At 37.0% G+C, this 18,962-nt stretch overlaps 1 protein-coding gene across 4 annotated transcripts in view; it reads left to right on the forward strand.

Annotated features, from left to right (window-relative positions):
- ARHGEF12 (Rho guanine nucleotide exchange factor 12) overlaps positions 1-18,962 on the forward strand; it is a 201,083-nt gene that overhangs the window by 117,780 nt on the left and 64,341 nt on the right. For all 4 annotated transcript variants that reach the window (XM_054592457.1, XM_054592459.1, XM_054592458.1 and 1 more), the window contains 7 exons: positions 160-297; positions 803-835; positions 1,092-1,206; positions 2,082-2,187; positions 3,565-3,777; positions 7,924-8,056; positions 8,360-8,395. In XM_054592457.1, coding sequence (XP_054448432.1) covers positions 160-297; positions 803-835; positions 1,092-1,206; positions 2,082-2,187; positions 3,565-3,777; positions 7,924-8,056; positions 8,360-8,395 — 774 coding nt within the window. The remainder of the gene's footprint in view (positions 1-159; positions 298-802; positions 836-1,091; positions 1,207-2,081; positions 2,188-3,564; positions 3,778-7,923; positions 8,057-8,359; positions 8,396-18,962) is intronic.

Raw genomic sequence — 18,962 nt, forward strand, 5'->3', positions numbered from 1 at the left:
CTTCTAGCATATTTTTCCTCTTGTGTCCTAGTGACATGGTGTTCCGAAATAAAAAATTGTGAATTTTCCAGTTGCTAGAAAGTCATTGCTTTGGAAACTTTGCTGAGGGAGATAGTTTTTCTTTAGGCTACCTCAGGAAATTCCTCCTGTTCCCTTTAGGCAGAAACGGAGCATGGGGCTGACCCTGGCTGAAAGTGAGCTGACTAAACTTGATGTAGAGCGAGACAAGGACCGGGTAACTTTGGAGAAGGAACGAGCATGTGCAGAACAGATCGTTGCCAAAATTGAAGAAGTGTTGTAAGTAATAGAAATATAAGAAAAATGCTCTCTCTTCTCAGATGCTAATTATGCTGACAGTATACTCTGAACAAATTTAGCAGGGGTGTCAGATTAAGTATGTGGAGCTATTTATTTTGTCATAGTATTTGAGAAACTAGAATGGTTTATTTTTGCTGATGTCTTATTTTAAATAAAGTTCTTGAGTTTCTTTTTCTGGATATTACCCAAGTGAGTAACTACAAAATTTCTAAATGACCAAAAACAGGTCAAATACTTTCATTGATTTCAATTTATAGGGTTTGGAAATAGTTTTTGCTATAAAACTTTTACAGGCAATGATATGAGAGTGCAAAGCATGTACTTTCTTTGGGGATTAGAGTTTTTTCCCAATTATAGTCCATGTGACAGAGATATAGTGTGGCTCCCAAAGCATTCAGCTCTGTTCTGTTTTCTCAGGTATCTGAGTTTAATAGCAACTCTTATTACACTTTAATATTTCATTTTTCAATGTTTTTATTTTTAGGATGACTGCTCAGGCTATAGAAGAAGATAAGAGGTACTATAATTGTTTTTTCCTAGAATTCTAAGAAAAAGAAACTATCTTTTGTTAGTCCTAAATTATATTATTTTTCTTTTAAATTGAAAAATATAGACTGTCTCCCTCTTGTGCCTTTTTTATCTGACTAATATTGTTGTGTCGTGAATGAATTCTAAGAATTCCATCATTGAGGTTTTTGACGTCATTTGCTATCTTTGTTTTACCCACCTTCCTTTCTCAGAAGTCTTACTTTACTTAACCCATTCTCCTCCAGTTCGACGATGCAGTATGTTATTTTCATGTACATGAAGCATTTGGGAGTTAAAATGAAAGAACCTCGAAACTTGGAGCATAAGCGGGGTCGGATTGGATTCCTTCCAAAAATCAAAGTAAGACTGGAAGAAGAACAGTGTGTTTAGGTTTCTGTGCTTTTTTACATTTGGTTCAGTGCGTTCCTTCTTCTTAGTATTCACTTTCTCAGCAAGTTAGTGGCAGGCATGCTAATAGGTATAATATATGGCTCCTGTTGTCACTACTAGACAATATGAAAAGTGAAAATAGCGATTTACACCGAGTACTATCCCCAACTCTATTACAGCCTTTTCTTTTGTGGTACCTGTCACAGTTTGTAATTATCTGTGTTTTTGTTTAATTTTTGTTAGATTGTAAAGCTCAGTGAGGTCGGGGAATGTCTTCATCATTATATCCCGAGTGTTTAGCTTAGTGCCTACACATTTTATGAGCTTAGTAAATATTTGTTCAAAGGGTAAATTAATCATTTAGAACAAGTTCTCAGTAAATGTGCTATGAAACTACCTTTTTATTTTCCAAAATTATCAGATATAAAGCATTTAAAAAATATCTTAACTTTTTAAAATTGAATTTATTGAGGTGACATTGGTTAATAAAATTTCATAGGTTTTAGGTGTACAGTTCTATAAAACATCATCTATATATTGTATTGTGTGTTCACCACTCCATGTCAAGTCTCCTTCCATTTCCATTTAGCCACAATATACCCTCTTCTTCCTCCCCCCAGATAATCAAAGTTTGATGTGTACACAGTACTGTGTGCTTGTTTCTGAGGAGCTGTGTGTGTGTGTGTGTGTGTGTGTGTGTGTGTGTGTGTGTGTCTTTTTTCACATTTACATTTAACCAATTTCTTATAAATGATCATTGGAATTGCATTTCTGGGTTTGAAAGCAACAAACGAAATCTACTCTGTTATGTATCTCTTACCTCTTTTATTTTACCTTGACTCTAGCAAAGTATGAAGAAAGATAGGGAAGGCGAAGAGAAAGGGAAGCGAAGAGGATTCTCCAGCATCCTGGGACCCCCAAGGAGGCCAAGCCGTCATGACAACAGTGCAAGTATGTTGAATTTTGAAATGCTGCATTCCTACTATGCCATGCCGCCTTTTCTCAGAGGCTCATTTAGCTAGGATGAATTGTTGAAGAAAGATGTTCTTGACATGAGTCCACTGAACTTCCAATGTTCCTTCCTTCCCTTAAATGTTATATCTGAACTAAATTTCTCCATGTGGCTACATAACTGTTAAAAACATCTTCTTTAATTGCAGTAGAGCATTTCGTCAGTTATCCAAAATATAATTTACTACAATTTATTTACTTTTAATGTATTTACCTGTTCTAATTTTGTTTATATTCAAGTTCTGATTGTTAAATTAAAAAATATATATATGTGCCTGGATCTCTCCACCATACTTTGTTTAATCTCTTCATACATATATTACTCTTTCCATAATTCCACAATTTTTCATATCTCCATTGTGCTTTGTCTTCTGATCTCTCTCTACCCCCGGTTTAATGGAGAAAGATCAGCCCACTAGAGGGGGCTGCAGGAGAAATAGGGTTAGGGGTACTATGGAGAGGAAATTAGTTCATGTAGTGGTTTATAACTTAGGCAGTGCCACGTTTGAATATCTTGGCATGGTTAGAGTGGGGATAATATTGTGATATAATGATATTAAATGTCCTTCACAATGAGGAATTCTCACTCAAATGCCATTACTTTTGTTGAGAAACACTGAGAAGATGGAAGAAGCTTTTAGGGAAGAAGTTGAGAAGATGGAGCATTTCACATATTTGGCCATGAGTTCCAAGGGATACAGAAGAAAATAATTTTTGGAATTAAGGAAGGAAGAATTTTAGGATTAGTGATGTGCAAAGCTATGTGAGGATGTACAGTGCTATAGAGAATGGATGACCTGAAAGGTTTTAGCTTCTTGTGATAACTGATATGCACAGGGATAATGAGCCAGATAAAGATTAGTCTGGATGGTCCTTGAGACATATTGTGATGATGAAGTTATGAGTGTTAGAGGAACTTCTGAGAGCTCATGGAGCTAAAAGGCTTCATCCTCATTCTTACAAAGGAGCACAGTTCCCTATGTATCTGTCCTTGGCTCTCAGCATTCCTTCTTCCCCACATACAGTTGCTCCCCTCATCTCCTTTTCTCATGACTCATCTTTTTCTACCTCCTCTCTTTCCTCCTCATCTTCCACCATCTCTCTCCCTTTTCTTTTTATCCATCTTTCATCTCCTTCCCTCCTCTACCTTCCTTTTGCCTTTCTCGTTTTTCTTTCTGTTTTCTTTTCTCACTCTGTAATAATTAATTTTATATTTTTCTCGAGCATACCAAGGTTTAGACATTTTTCCAGATCTTTTACATCATCTTTTTTCAGCCGTTTTGAAACACAAATTTTTGACCATTTATTTCTGTTCAGTCGGCAGAGCCATGGAACTACAGAAGCAGCGCCACCCTAAGCATTTATCCACACCATCATCTGTGAGTCCTGAACCTCAGGACTCTGCTAAGTTGCGCCAGAGTGGGTTAGCAAGTGAAGGATCAGACATTGGATACCTGCCAGCCAATTCCATGTCTTCTGTGGCTTCAGTGGCCACTCTTTCCCAGGAAGGAGGGAAAGAGAATGATATGGGTGAGCTGTTTTCAACTTAACTAAGTATCGACATTTTAAAACAATAAGAAATAGAATGGCAGGTTATTTTAATCCAGACTGAATCCCAGTTAAATTTAATTTTAAATTTTAATATTTTACTAGTGAAAAACCTATGTAAATGGTAATTTTTAAGTTCTCCGCCATTCAAAAAATACTTACTAAGCTTCGTAACAGATGTTAGCATAAATTATACATAGATTCTTGCCCCACGCAGCTTAGTCTCATGGGGAGATAGTCATATACACATACAAATGTACACAAATTCAAATTCTGCTAAGTATAACACAGGAAAGGTAAAGGCAGTATTGAGGGGACTGGTCAGTGGTTAGGACCAGATGTGAGGGGTCTAAAGAAGATTTTAAAAATGAGAGATAATAGAGATGCTTTATAAATGTTAATGTGAAACCAATTTGAGAACGAAGATGAAGATGCAAGAAACAAACTGTATAACCAATGGAACACAGTTTTGAAAAAGAAAGAGATGAGATACAGAGTGTATGTGAAAGACAAGGTTATTACCTAAGAGTGAGATTTGGTGAAAAGAACAAGGGGATTTAAAGAAAGATGTGAAGTAACTATCGGTAATTGGGAAAAGAGCTTATTACTGTATTTCTTTATACTTGTTATAATGGGTTTCTTAAGCGAGTGAGCTGGGAGAACAGTGTATGACAGAAACGTAAGTCTCTATTTGAGAGGCTGTCACAGAAGAAGTAACCTCCCCATGGGATAGGCAGGTTTTTATTTAAGACAAAGAAGTACGGGTGACATTTGGAGAAAAATCTGGAGATTTTATCTGATAAGAAATTTGGAAAATGTTGGATTATGAACATACATTAATTCATGTGCCCCATATCTTACTGAAATACAAGCATGATAGGGAACAAAAAGAAAAAAACCATAAAGAGAAAGTAGGTACAGGAAGATGTTATCAACAAGTAAGAGATTTCAGCAAATTCTTGGGAGATTGAAAGAGGACAGTAGTTGTTTGAAGGATAAAACAACATGAAGGAAACTGGAGCCCATAATTTGTTTAAGGAGTTCAAGGTGCGAGCCAGTCTGCCCATTAGAAAGAGGCTGTAGAGACTTCAGTCTCAGAGTGTGCATGTATTATGGAGTACATGAATAAGAAGGAAAGTTGAAAATAATGAAAAAACTGGAAGTCTGTAATCAAAACAATTAGGTCAGCATTTTCTGATCCTTGCATTGTAGGATATAAGTAGTCTGTCATTTATGTACCAGAAGATAATGAGTGTGCTCTCTTTTAGGGAAGTCAAATGAATTGTAAGGGAGAGTTACATTCTCCACGGTATGATTGTCCTAGAGTTCTAACATTTGGGGGCTTAATGCCTGACCATAGGCATGCTGGGGACTCACCCAGCTCAGAGAACTCCAACTGAAATGGATCTACATACAAATAGCTGTAGAAGAAAGCGGAATCATCTACCAGGTCTTATATTTTTAAATATGAGCAGCATTACCCACTCTTGGAAAAATGTGCTTGTTACAGTCAAGATTGAAGATAATATATAATGCCAAGCATATTAGTGGTATAAAAAAGAGAATCCAAAATGAACAGAAAAACTAGCAGAAAACATTAATTTTGATATTAGACAAGAACTTGACAAAATATCTCTTAGTATACTTGGGAAAAATAAATTATTATAGTTATAAAACAAGAATAGGATGCTATGAAAAAGCATTCAGAAACCAAAAATAGTTTCAATATAACTACTTCATAGAGTACAATAATTATTGTATTATTTATCAATTGTGTGATAAATTACACCACTCTTAAGCATTTAACACAAAACATTATCTCACATTTTTGGTGGTAAAGGAACTCAAGAGTAGCTTAGCTGGGCAGTTCTGGTTTTGGATCTCTCATGAGGTTGCAGTTAAGATGTCATTTGGAAGCTTAGCTGAGGGCAGGAGACCTGCTTCCATGCTCGTGCAGGTGGCTGGTGGCAGAACGATCTTAGTTCCTTGATGGAAACCTCAGTTCCTTACCACATGGGCTTCTCCATGGACCTGCTTGAGTGTTCCATATGATAGCTGACTCTGCCCAGGGTGATCCAAAGAGAGAGCAAGAAAGAAGCCCCAATGTCTTTTATAACTTCAGTTTATGTTAACACTGCCACTTCAGCAAGTTAAAAGCAAGTCACTGAATCTAGTCCCCACTCAAGGACAGAAGAATTAGGCTCCACCCCAGAAGAGGTAAGTATCAAAGAATTTGTGGACCTATTTTGTAAATGCTATAACTGCCAGTATTTAAAGGAAAAAAAAATAGACCCTAAAAATAAAGTCAAGGAAATATTTTAGAATGTGTATTATAAATATCAAGAGATAGAAATTAAAGAGACAAGAATTATGTAGAGAACCACTACAGGGGTCTTTTTCACAAAACATCAGTAGAGGAAATTGAGAAGAGGCAGAGAAGTGACAGAAGAAAGCTTCCCAGAGTTGAAAAACAGTACATGCTCTCAGATAGAAAGAGCTGACTTGGAACCAGCTACAGTGAATAATAATAAAAATAAGAGATCCATACCTAAAATGTCTTTGGAAATTTCAGTGTACCAGAGATAAAGCAAAAGAAAAATGTTTCAAGATAAAAAGGGGGTTATGCTGCATCACATTTCTCATTATAACACTAGGTGCTTGAATACAAAGAGCAATACTTTCAACTTGCTGGAAAAAAATGGTATTGAACTTAGAATTCTGTATTCATTCAGATTATCCATGAAATGTGAAGAAAGATATGAAGGCATTTTCAGATATGCCAGGATTAAAAGTCTAACTTAAGTGTAGCTTTTTCTTGAAAATCATTTGAAGATACCACATCAGCAAAATGAGGGAAGCATTAAGAAGATGTCATGAGATCCAGGAAAAAGTGGAAACAATTTAGGAAAGTGGTGAAAAGCAGTTCTAGGATGGTAGTTGTGTCACAGTCCAAGGGAGCAACTGTTCCAGACTGGAGTGCAAGAACATAAAGGATAATAAGCAGTAAGGAGATTTTAAGCCGTTTTAAGCATATTATCCTATGATGTAGCAGATGAAAAGGCTGGATACTTGATAAAACTGTAGTACTTTGACAGTAAAAATAGAAAGGCATTGAGAAAAACATAGCTGTTCAAAAAGTTAGGTCATGATTTTAAACATGAAGGAAAACAAAGTGGCGTAATTTTAAAGTAATTGATGGAATATAAGATTTTAATATAATAAATCTTTTAATTTCAAGTGGTCCAGGAATTTTGCATTATTGGACCAGTAGAAAAGGAAATATAGTCCTAAATAGCATACCTATTAACTGAATAATAGGCAGGAATAATAGATAAGTATATGTTGTATGTTATATATGACAATATGTATATATTGTCCTAATAATGCAAGCATTTTATTTGTTTTTAGGCTTAGAATCAGCCTCTTAGGCAAAGTATAGAATATTTAGTTGTGGCTGCAGATCAGAATGAAAATGTAAAAAAAAAGTAAAATTGTAGTTTAAAGAAATGAAGGTAGAAGGAAAGAAAGATAACTAGAAGGAAGGATATGTACACCAAATACCTAATCTGACATAGAAAAGTGTTAAGATACTAATTTCTTGATGGAACAAAAATATAGCTATAATTATTTAAACTTAGGTAAAAACCAATAATCCAACTAATAATAATGTAATTATCAAATATTGGGGGGAAGTGGGAAGAAAGTGAAGGTAGGAAGCATAAATGACCAATATCTTCAGAGGAGGAAGAAATAGGTATTACCTAAAGATAATAAATTAGGAAAAAGAAATACGAAGTTATTATTTGTTGTTGGATCACCATAATATCTAAAATTTGAATGAAAAAGATAAGGTAAGAGAATGTTTTTTTCTCATCATATGCCCTTCTGAGTTGTTGCCATATCCTGTGTTGACTTTTAAAAGCTATTAAAATTGATTTTCCTGTTTATATTTTTAGTGTATTTTAAAATTTTATAGACTTGATTTTTGGTTCTTAGCTAACCGACAATTGTTTAAATATGACTATAACTATGGATTTGGTTGAAGTCTTTGGGACTGATTTTTTTTTTTGTAATCATCTTAATATTAAGTATTAACATGAATTGAATGTATGACATTTGTCTTTGCAGGATCAAAGCAAGTTGGAGAAACACCAGCATCTGGAGACTCCTTGGATGGCATGCCTCGTACTTCCAATACCATCTTTGATTTTCTGCCTCCTCCATTAGATCAGGTGCAAGAGGAGGAATGGGAAGTAGAAAGGTAATTCAGTGATAATTTAGGTTTAAGTTTAGGACATTGCTTAGGTTTTTGATTGTATAGTGTTCCTATATTTTGCAGAGTTTTTACCATACATAGTTTTTAGGGAAGGAACTAGAACTTATATTGGTAGTACATATTAGATAGGTATTAAATGTTTTTAGTTTGATATTAATCTTACAATATCCAGAAGAATTATTTATCAGCCACTGTCTTTTAACTCAGTTTTAATTTGCCAATCAAGAAATTGGCAAAAATTTCTTGATTACATTTTGTTTTTATGTTGATTATTTTCCATTGTTTTAGGATACCTGAACATGGGACACCAAAGCCCTTTCGAAAGTAAGTACCCTAAAGTAGCTTTTAATGGAGGCATATTTTTTCATTGATTTTGTGGGGGGATGTTGGGGGGCGGGAGAGAAACCAGCTTGTTGCTCTACTTAGTTATGCATTCATTGGTTGCTTCTAATGTGTGCCCTGACCAGAGATTGAACCTGCAATCTTGGTGTATCAGGACAATGCTCTAACCAACTGAGCTACCTGGCCAGGGACAACAGAGGCATATTTTAAGAAATACATATTTTTCCCCTGATGTTCTTTTTTAAAGGAACAGAGGCTCAGAACTTCTTGTCAAGATGGTAGAATAGGTAAACGCTGTGCTTGCCTCCTCCCATGACCACTTCAAATTATAGAACAACCATCATTGAGAACCATTGGAAGACTAGCCCCACTCAAGTCTTATAACTAAAAATATAAAGAAGCCATGTCAAGAGTGATAGGAGGAGTAGAGATGCGAAATGGGACCTCTCACACCCATGTAGGGTCATTAAAAATCAGAAGGAATATCTCGTGGAAGTCTCCCCTGAGGAATGAGGGGTCCCAGCACCACACTGGGCTTCCTTGACAGCAACCCCCATAATACCTGGCTGTGAAAACCAGTAGGTGTTGCCTCTGAGTGAGGCAGAGAGCTGCTGGTGTCCTAGGCATTCCTTTTGAGATGCCTATGGGCTGACTCCCTCATGAATTCCCTCCCTCTGGGCACCAGCACAAGAACAGCAAGGACATATGGAGAGGAACAGGACAGAGTAGTTTAGGGGTGAGAGCTGGAGGAGCAGAGGTCAGAAAAGTACTCTCTGGAGACACAAGTGCCGGTAGGCATTTCTTTTTTTACTTTATCGATCCCTCCTCCCACCTATCTGGCAAGCTCAGGTTGGCTGCACACCAGTGCTCTCCATTAACCTGGCTAGCACTGTTTTTCTAGACATGTTCATCAACTCAGACGCCGACACACCCAACTTACGTGCCACCCTGAGCCACTTCCAGTGGCTGTTCCCCACAAGCAGTCTGTGTTAGCTCATGGTGTGGGCATTCATAAAATCTCTCAAGAGTCTCCGAATCCCAAACCACCAAGTGCTGGCCAATGGCATGTCCAATACCACTTAAGATGCCCCAGATGCAGTACCACCAGCAGTCTCTCAACTTGCATTGTAATTCCCATGAGATGGCCCCAAGAGTGGCATAAGCTGTGGCCAGGGTTGGCTTGGAAAGTAGCTTCAACTAAGTGACCACAGCCTAGCACAAGTGGCCACTGGCCTAGGTGCACGTCGAGGTGATTCGCAGAGGGTCTGAAGCCTGGCACTGTTTTTTTAAATTTACTTAAATGAATTTAATAGCAGTTACATGAAATGTAATGATATTGTTTATTTACATTATTTAATTATACAAGGAAAAATTGAAAATTAAGGTTAAAATGTCCATAGGAAGTAAAGTATTAATGAACAAAATGAAATTTGATTATTTTCAGATCTACTAAAATAACATTAAATTTTTCTTTCACCCTACTATCTGAAAGCCTGTTTATTATTATTTTAAAAAAATTGATTTGGCCCTGGCTGGTGTGGCTCAGTGGATTGAGTGCTGGCCCATGAACCACAGAGCCTCAGGTTTGATTGCCAGTCAAGGCACGTTGTGGCCCATGTCCCCAGTAGGGGACGTGTGAGAGGCAACCACACATTGATGTTTCTCTCCCTCTTTCTCCTTTACCCTCTCTCTAAAAATAAATAAATCAAGTATTTTAAAAAGACTTTTTGTTTTTGACACTATTACAGATGTCTCTTCTTTTTTCCTCCTTTGCCCACCTTCACTCAGCACCAGCCCCCTTCCACTGGTCTTCACCCCACTATTGTCTGTATCCATGGGCTATGCATATATCTCCTTCAATCCCTTTGCCTTCTTTCATCCAGTCCTCCCCTTTCTCCCCTCTGACATTTGTCAGTCTGTTCCATGTATCTACGCCTCTGATTCTATTTTGTTGGTTTGTTCATTTTGTTCATTAGATTGCACATATCAGTGAGATCATATGGTATTTGTCTTTCTCTGAGTGGATTATTTTGCTTTGCATAATAATCTTCAGGTCCATCCATGCTGTTGCAAAGAGTAGGAGTTCCTTCTTTTATGCAGCTGCATAGTATTCCACTGTGGAAATATATAACGTCTTTTTTATCCACTCCTCTAGTGATGGGTACTTGGGCTGTTTCCAGACCTTGACTATAGTAAATAATGCTGCTATGAACATTGGGGTGTATATATTCTACTGAATTGGTGTTTCAGGATTCTTTTTTCTTTTTTTTTAAATTTTTAAATCATGTTTATTCTATTACAGTTGTCTCAGTTTTTCCCCTTTTGCCTTCCTCTACCCATCCCACCACACCCCCCTCTCCCACAGTCAATTCCCACACTGTTCTCCCTGTCTATGGGTCATTCATACATGTTCTTTGTTTTGTCCCTTCCCCTTCTTTCCATCATTGTCCTCCCTCCCCCATCCCCTCTGGTCACTTTCAGTCTGCTCCATGTTTCCTTGCCTGTGGTTTATTTTGTTCATTAGTTTATTTTGTTGAAGAAATTCCACTTATAGGTGAGATCGCACTGACTGGCTTGTTTCACTGAGCAAAATATTCTCCAGTTCCATCCATGATGTCATAGAGGGTAGGAGTTCGTTTCTTTCTTTCCTTCCTTCTTTCCTTCCTTCCTTCCTTCCTTCCTTCCTTCTTTCATTGCAGATTGATTTTATTTATTTTTTTAAATGTGCAGATCCATTATAAAATATTAAAAAAATTTAAATCCATTATAAAGTCTCAGCAATGAAAACAACATGACACCAGCACAGAAATAATCATGTAGATCAGTGAAATAAAATGAGCATTCTAGAAACCAACTTACATATCTGTCTAACAATGTAATATATGATTAAATTGATATTTCAAATCAGTGGGGAAAATAAGGCTTATTCAACAAATAAGATACATGAACCAGTATTCCTTGAAATAAAACAAATACAAAAGCCCTATTTCACACATTATACAAAAAATATTCAGGTGAGTTAAAAATCCGTATGTAAAATGGAAGGAGTTTTCAGAGAAAATACAAATATTTTTCTTATCCTGAAGTAACATATTCAAACCCAGAAACTATAAAGTAAAATATTGATAATATGACTATATTAAACATTTAAGACTATATAGTAATATATATATAGGAAAAGTTAAAGGACAAGTAATGGAATAGGAAAGTATTTGCAACACATCTAAAAAGGGGTTAATAGCTTTCTGTTCTGTTTTTTTGGGTTTTTTTTTTTTTTTTTAGGGAAAAAATACTACAAACATTTCATCAAAAAATGGATAAAGAATACCAAAAAGTCATTTAAAGCTTTTTTAAAAATAATACAAATAGGCAAGAAAAACAGGTTTAGTTTCAACAAATACTAAAGTAACAAAATAACCATCATTGTCTCAATCAGATTAATAAGTATTGAAAATATTGGTAATATCAAGTATTGGTGACTGTGAAAGGTACTGGGTATTCATAGACTCTTTTTCTTCATCTTCTTAAAGCAGTCCCTTTATCATAGTTTGCAATGCTGGTATGGTGGAGGTGTATTCTCGTAGCCTTCTTTTGTCAGGAAAACCCCTTATTTTCACATTCCATTTTAATTGAGAGCCTTGCTGGGTAGAGCAGTCTTAGTTGCAGGCCTTCGCTTTTCATGACTTGGAATATTTCTTGCCATTCCCTTCTGGCTTGCAGTGTTTCTGTTGAGAAGTCAGCTGTTAGCCGTATTGGGGCTCCCTTATATGTTCCTACTTCTTTCTCCCTTTCTAAAGGGAGAAACCTTTAGGATTCTCTATCTTTGATATTTGCCATTTTAATGATGATATGTTTTGGAATGGGTCTCTTTGGGTTCCTCTTGAATGGGACCATCTGTGTTCCCTGGACTTGTGGGACTTCTCTCCCATTAGGGAAGTTTTCCATCATTACTTTTTCAAACAGGTTCTCTATCCCTTCCTCATCCTCTTCTCCTTCTGGTATCCCTATTTTATGGATATTATTACATTTCAGGTTGTCCTGCATTTCCCTCAATTCCTCTTAAAACTTTCTGAGTCTTTTTTCATTTTCTTGCTCTTTCTGGGAGCTTTTTTCTACTTTATCCTCCAGCTCACTCATTCGATCCTCGGCTTCATCTATCCTGCCTTTGATTCCTTCTACTGTGTTCTTCAGTTCAGAAGTTGTATTCATCATTTCCTCCTGTCTCTTATTGATAGTTTCTATGTCCTTTTTCATGCTGATATAGTTTGCAGTAAGTTCCTCGTAGCTTCCCTGTAGTTTTTGGTAATTCTCACTGAGCTCAGTAAGTTCATTGAGCTACCTTAAAACCATTGTTTGGAACTCAGTATCTGATAGTTAACTTGCCCGTATTTCATTTAGTTCTCTTCCTGGGGATTCCTCCTTTTCCTTTTACTGGAGGGTGTTTCTTTATCTTCCCATTATTTGTGAGGCTCTTCTCTTTAGCTTCTGGTTCTCAAATTGATCTGTCTTGATTTCCTCACTTTGTGGTGTGAACTTCTATGGTAGAAGATTGCTGTTTTTTCTTTCTGGATCTGCTTCTTATGATGTCACATGTTGACCCTGTTTGTCCTTAGGCTGTCTGGTTGAGACTTTCAGGAATCTACTCTCTGTGGTTGTCTCCTTCAGTTGTTAATCTAATCACTCTGCACTCAGCAGGCCGGCTTAGGGGCACCACCGGGTGGGGCAGAGTCTCTCCTGGGGGTGGGGTTATTGGGTCCTCTCAGGCTACTGCTGCCTGGGGGAGTGGTGTGCCTGCGCCAGATGGCTGCTCCCTTATCGGGGATGAGCCAGAACTAGGATCCCGTCAGCTACTCTCTCTCTCCCCAAAGCCTCCTTCCCCAGCCAGTCCTCTCGTGTCTCTAGACCACTCTGTGCTCCCTTTAGCCAGGGATCTACTATCTGTTGCTGCCACTTTGCACTCAGCAGGTCAGCTTAGAAACACCACAGGGTGGGGCTGAGGCCCTCCTAGGAGCAGGGCTATTGGGTCCTCTCACACTCTTGCTGCTGCTCAGGGGTATGGTCTGCCTAAGCAAGATGGGTCCTGCCATATGGAGAATGAGTCAGCACTGGGATCCCGCTGGCTACTCTCTCAGTTCTCTCCCTAAAGCCTCCTTCCCCAAGTCTCTCCTCAGGCGCCTCTAGCCCACTTTGTCCCCACCTTTGCTGGAGCCCAGGGTAAGTGGCTGCAAATATAAATTTATGCGTTGGTCATCTAAACGGCTCTTTGGGTCTCCTGCCCCCTGTCTCTGGCCGAGCACAACCCTGCTGCTTTTCACAGCTGGCTGTTTTCTATGTACTTTTTGGGCTCTGGTGCTGTAGGCTGGAGATCCCCATTTATGGTTTAGGCCCCACTCTTCTCAGAGGGATCCAACTGGCCTTTTCAATATCCTTCTGGTGCTGCCGCCTGTGGGTATCCCGCCCGCCTTCTCAAGTCTCTACCACACTTCTTACCAGTTAGGTTGTGCTAAAGCTGATTCTTCTGTCTGCCTGAGGTTATAAGGTTCCTCTCGCGCTATTGTTCATTTATTTGTTCCAGGTGATTTCTCCACAATTTAGCTGTAATTCCAGGTTGGTCCTAGGAGGAGGTCAGTGTGGCTTCCACTCACTCCTCCACCATCTTGATTTTCTGTTTCAGGATTCTTAAGATATATTCTATAATTGGGATTGCTGGGTCAAAAGGCAGTCCCATTTTTAATTTTTGTGAGGAAACACCATACTGATTTTCACAGTGGCTTCCCCAGTCTGGATTTCTACCAGCAGCATACTAGTGTTTCCTTTTCTTCACATATTTGTCAGCACTTGTTATTTGCTGACTTATTGATAGTAGCCATTCTGCAGATGTGAGGTGATACCTCATTGCAGTTTAATTTTCATCTCTCCCATGATTAGTGACGAGCTTTTTTTTTTTTTTACTATGTCCATTGGCCATCTGTATTTTCTATTTGGAGAAGGGTCTATTTGGGTCCTTTGCTCATTTTTTAATTGGATTGTTTGTCTTCCTTATGTTAAGGTGTATAAGTCTTCTATATATTTTGGAGTTTAACCCCTTATCAGATGTATTTTTGATGAATATGTTCTCTCATACAGTGGGTTCCCTTTTCATTTTGTTGATGGTTTCTGTAGCTGTACAGAGCTTTTTAATTTGATATAGTCCCACTTGTTTATTTTTTCCTTTATTTTCCTTGCCCTTGGAGACATATTTGCAAATATACTGCTCCAAGAGATGTCTGAGATTGTACTGCCCATTTTTCCTTCTAGGATTTTTATAGTTTTGCAACTTACATTTAAGTCTTTAATAAATTTGAATTTATTCTTGTGTATGGTGTAAGTTGGTAGTCAAATTCCATTTTTTTGCATGTACCTGTCCAATTTTTCCAACACCATTTATTGAAGAAACTGTTTTTACTCCATTGTATGCTCTTGCCTCCTTTGTCAAATATTAATTGACCGTAAACCTGTGGATTGATTTCTGTGCTCTCTGTTTTGTTCCATTGATCTATTCGCCTGTTCCTGTGCCTGTACCAGGCTGTTTTGAATACATTGTAGTTTGATATCTGGTATTCTGATCCCTCCAACTTTGTTCTCCATTCTCAAGATTGCTGAGTTTATTTGGCATCGTTTTGGTTCCATATAAACTCTTGGAATATTTGTTTAGGACTGTGAAGTATGCCATTGGTATTTTAATAGGAATTGCATTGAGTCTATAGATTGCTTTGACAAATGTGGATATTTTAATGATATTAATTCTTCCAGTCCACGAACAAAACACATTATATGCTTCTACTTGTATCTTCTGCTATTTCTTTCTTTAATGTACTATAGTTTTCTGAATACAGGTCTTTTATTTCCTTGGTTAAATGTATTCCTAGTTACCTTATCTTTTGTTATTTTTGTTGCAATAGTAAATGGGATCGTTTTCTTATGTTTCTCTTTCAGAGAGTTCATTATTGGTGTGTAAAAAAGCTGTTGGTTTCTGGATGTTGATTTTGTGTCCTGCTACTTTGCTGAATTTGTTTATTAGGTCTAATCATTTTGTGGTGGAGTCTAGGGTTTTCTATGTGCATTATCATGTCCTTTGTGAATAATGACAGTTTTACTTCTTCCTGTCCAATTTGGATAAATTTATTTCTTCTTTTCTGATCACTGTGAAAATGGACGCCCCTGTCTTGTTCCTGATCCTAAAGGAAATGTTTTTAGTTTTTGCCCAATTATTATGATGTTGGCTCTAGATTTTTTCATATATGGCATTTATTATGCTGAGGTATGATCCCTCCTCCCACTTTGCTGGAAACTTCTTTTGTTGATCATAAATGGATGCTAGATTTTATTGAATGCTTTTTATGCATCTATGATATGATCATGTGATTTTTATCTTTCATTTTGGTTGTGACATGTCATGGTTATTGATTTATAGATACTGTACCAGTTTTGTATACCCAGAATAAATCCCACTTGGTCATGGTGAATGGTCTTTTTAATGTATTGCAGGATCTGGTATTCTGATATTTTGTTGAGGATTTTAGCATCTGTGTTCATCAGGGATATTGGCCTATAATTTTCTTCTTTATTGTGTTTTTCTAGTTTGGGAAGTAGAATAATTCAGACCTCATAAAAAGAGCTTGGAAGTCTTTCCCTGCTCATAAATATTTTGGAACAGTTTGAGGACAATAGATGTTAGTTCCTCTTTGAATGTTTGGTAAATTCACCTGTGAAACCATCAGTCTAGGACTTTTGTTTGCTGTGAGTTTTTTGATTAATGCTGCAACTTCATTACTTGTTATTGGTCTATTCAGGTTTTCTGATTCGTACTGATTGAGTTTTGTAAGATTGTTATGTTTCTAAGAAGTTGTCCATTTTACTCACGTTGTCCAATTAGATGGTATGTCGTTGTTCACAATATTTTCTACAATCTTCTGTATTTCTTTGATGTCAGTTTTTCTGTTCTTTTATTTCTGATTTTAGTTGGGTCCTTTCTCTTTGTTTCTTGATGAGTATAGCTTAAGGTGCATTAATCTTGTTTGACTTTCCAAAGAACCAACTCTTGCTGTCATTTACCTTTTGTAATTTTTTTTAGATTCTGTTATTTAGTTCTGCTCTGATCTTTATTATTTCTTTCCTTCTGCTTACTCTGGGCTTTTCTTGTTATTCTTTTTCTAGTTCTTTTAAGTATAGGGTTAGATTGCTTATTTGAGATTTTTCTTGCTTCTTGAGGTAGGCCTGTAAATGCTATATACTCCTTCAGGACTATTTTTCACTGTGTCCCAAAGATTTGGGGTTGATGTATGTTCATTTTCATTGTTTCCAGGTAATTTTTAATTTTTTCCTTAATATTGTTGGTAACCATTTATTGTTTAACAATGTGCTATTTAGCCTTTATATGTTTGAGTGTTTTTGAGTTTTTTCAGTGGTAGTTGATTTCTAGTTTCATGCCATTGTGATCTGAGAAGATGCTTGATATTTCAATCTTCTGGAATTTTTTAAGACTTATTTTGTGCCCTACCATTTGGTCTGTCTTTGAGAATGTTTCACGTGCACTTGAGAAGAATGTATATTCTGCCACTTTGAGATGAAATGTTCTGTAAATATCCATTAAATCCACCTGACCTAGTCTGTCAGATTAGGTCGTTGTTTCCTTGTTGATATTTTTATCTGGCATATTTATCCAGTGACGATAGCGGTTTGTTAAAATCCCCTACTGTAACTGGATGGCTGTCTAACTCTCCCTTAAAGTCCAGCAAGAGTTTTTATCTATTCAGCTGTTTCTATACTGTGTGCATATATGTTTACATGGGTTATATCCTCTATTTAGACTGATTCCTTTAGTACTAAGTAGTGACCTTCTTTGTCTCTTATTATGCCCTTTGTTTTTAGGTCTATTTTTTTCAGATATAAATATTGCTAACCCAACTTTTTGTGTTTGTTTGTTTGTTTCCATTTGCAAGGAATATTTTTTCCATCTCTTTCAGCCTGTGTGTGCCTTTGTTCTGAGGTGGGTCTCTATATAGACAACATACATATGGATATGTTTTCTTTTCCATTCAGCGACTCTAGGTCTTTTGATTGGAGCATTTAATGTATTTCCACTTAAGGTTATTATTGATAGGTACTTATTTTTGCCATTTCATTCTTTTTACCTGTGTTTCTCTCTATTTCTTCTTCTTAAAGCAGTCTCTTTAACATTTCTTGTATTTTTGGTTTGATAGTAATGAACTCCTTTAGCCTATTTTTGTCTGGGAAACTCTTTGTTTTGTCTTCAGTTTTAAATGTTAGCCTTGTACATTTTTGTACACCAGCAATGAAATAGAAGAAGAAGAAATCAGAAAAAAAAATACCATTCAATATAGCAAGAAGAAAACTAAAGTACTTAGGAATAAATTTAACCAAGGAGGTAAAAGACCTGTATGCAGAAAACTATACAACACTGAAGAAAGAAATTAAGGAAGACACAAATAGATGGAAGCATATACTGTGCTCATGGATTGGAAGAATTAATATCATCAAAATATCCATACTACCCAAAGCAATTTATAGATTCAACGCAATCTCTATTAAGATACCAATGACATATTTCACAGAAATAGAACAGACATTTCAAAAATTTATATGGAACCATCAATGACCCCGAAGAGCTGGAGCAATTTTGAGAAAGAAACACAAAGTAAGAGGGATCACAATACCGGACATCAAACCCTACTACAAAGCCGCTATACTCAAAACAATCTGGTACCAGTACAAGAACAGATCCATAGATCAGTGGAACAGAATAGACAGCCCAGAAATAAGCCCAGGTCTATATGGGCATCTAATATTTGACAACGGGGACAGAAGCATAAGATGGTGCAATAATAGCCTCTTCAACAAATGGTGTTGGGAGAGCTGGACGCTACATGCAAAAAATTGAAATTGGATCATCAGCTGACACCATACGCAAAAATAAACTCAAGATGGATAAAAGAATTAAATAGAAGTCGCAACACCATCAAAGTCCTAGAGGAGAACATTGGCCGGAAACTCTCAGATATCCCACGCAGCCATTTTTTCACTGATATGTCTCCTAAAGCAAGGGACATAAAGGAAAGAATAAACAAGTGGGACCTCATCAAAATAAGAAGCTTCTGCACAGCTAAAGAAAACATCAGCAAAATGCAAAGGGAGCCAACCCTATGGGAAAATATATTCGCTAATGATACATCAGATAGAAGTTTGATCTCCAAGATATATAAAGAACTCACTCGACTCCACTCCAAGAAGACAAATGACCCAATCAAAAAATGGGCAAAGGACCTGGGCAGACACTCTTCCAAGGAAGAGATACAGAGAGCCCAGAGACATTTGAAAGGATGCTCGGCATCACTAGCCAACAGAGAAACGCACATCAAAATCACAATGAGGTACTACCTCACAGCGGTCAGAATGGCCATCATAAACAGATCAACAAACAACAGGTGCTGGTGAGGCTGTGGAGAAAAGGGAACACTAGTACACTGCTGGCGGGAATGCAGACTGGTGC

The sequence above is a fragment of the Pteronotus mesoamericanus genome, unplaced genomic scaffold (assembly GCF_021234165.1).
Source record: "Pteronotus mesoamericanus isolate MK-2021 breed Mesoamerican mustached bat unplaced genomic scaffold, CSHL_Meso_final scaffold_36, whole genome shotgun sequence".
Classification (NCBI taxonomy): Eukaryota; Metazoa; Chordata; class Mammalia; order Chiroptera; family Mormoopidae; genus Pteronotus; species Pteronotus mesoamericanus.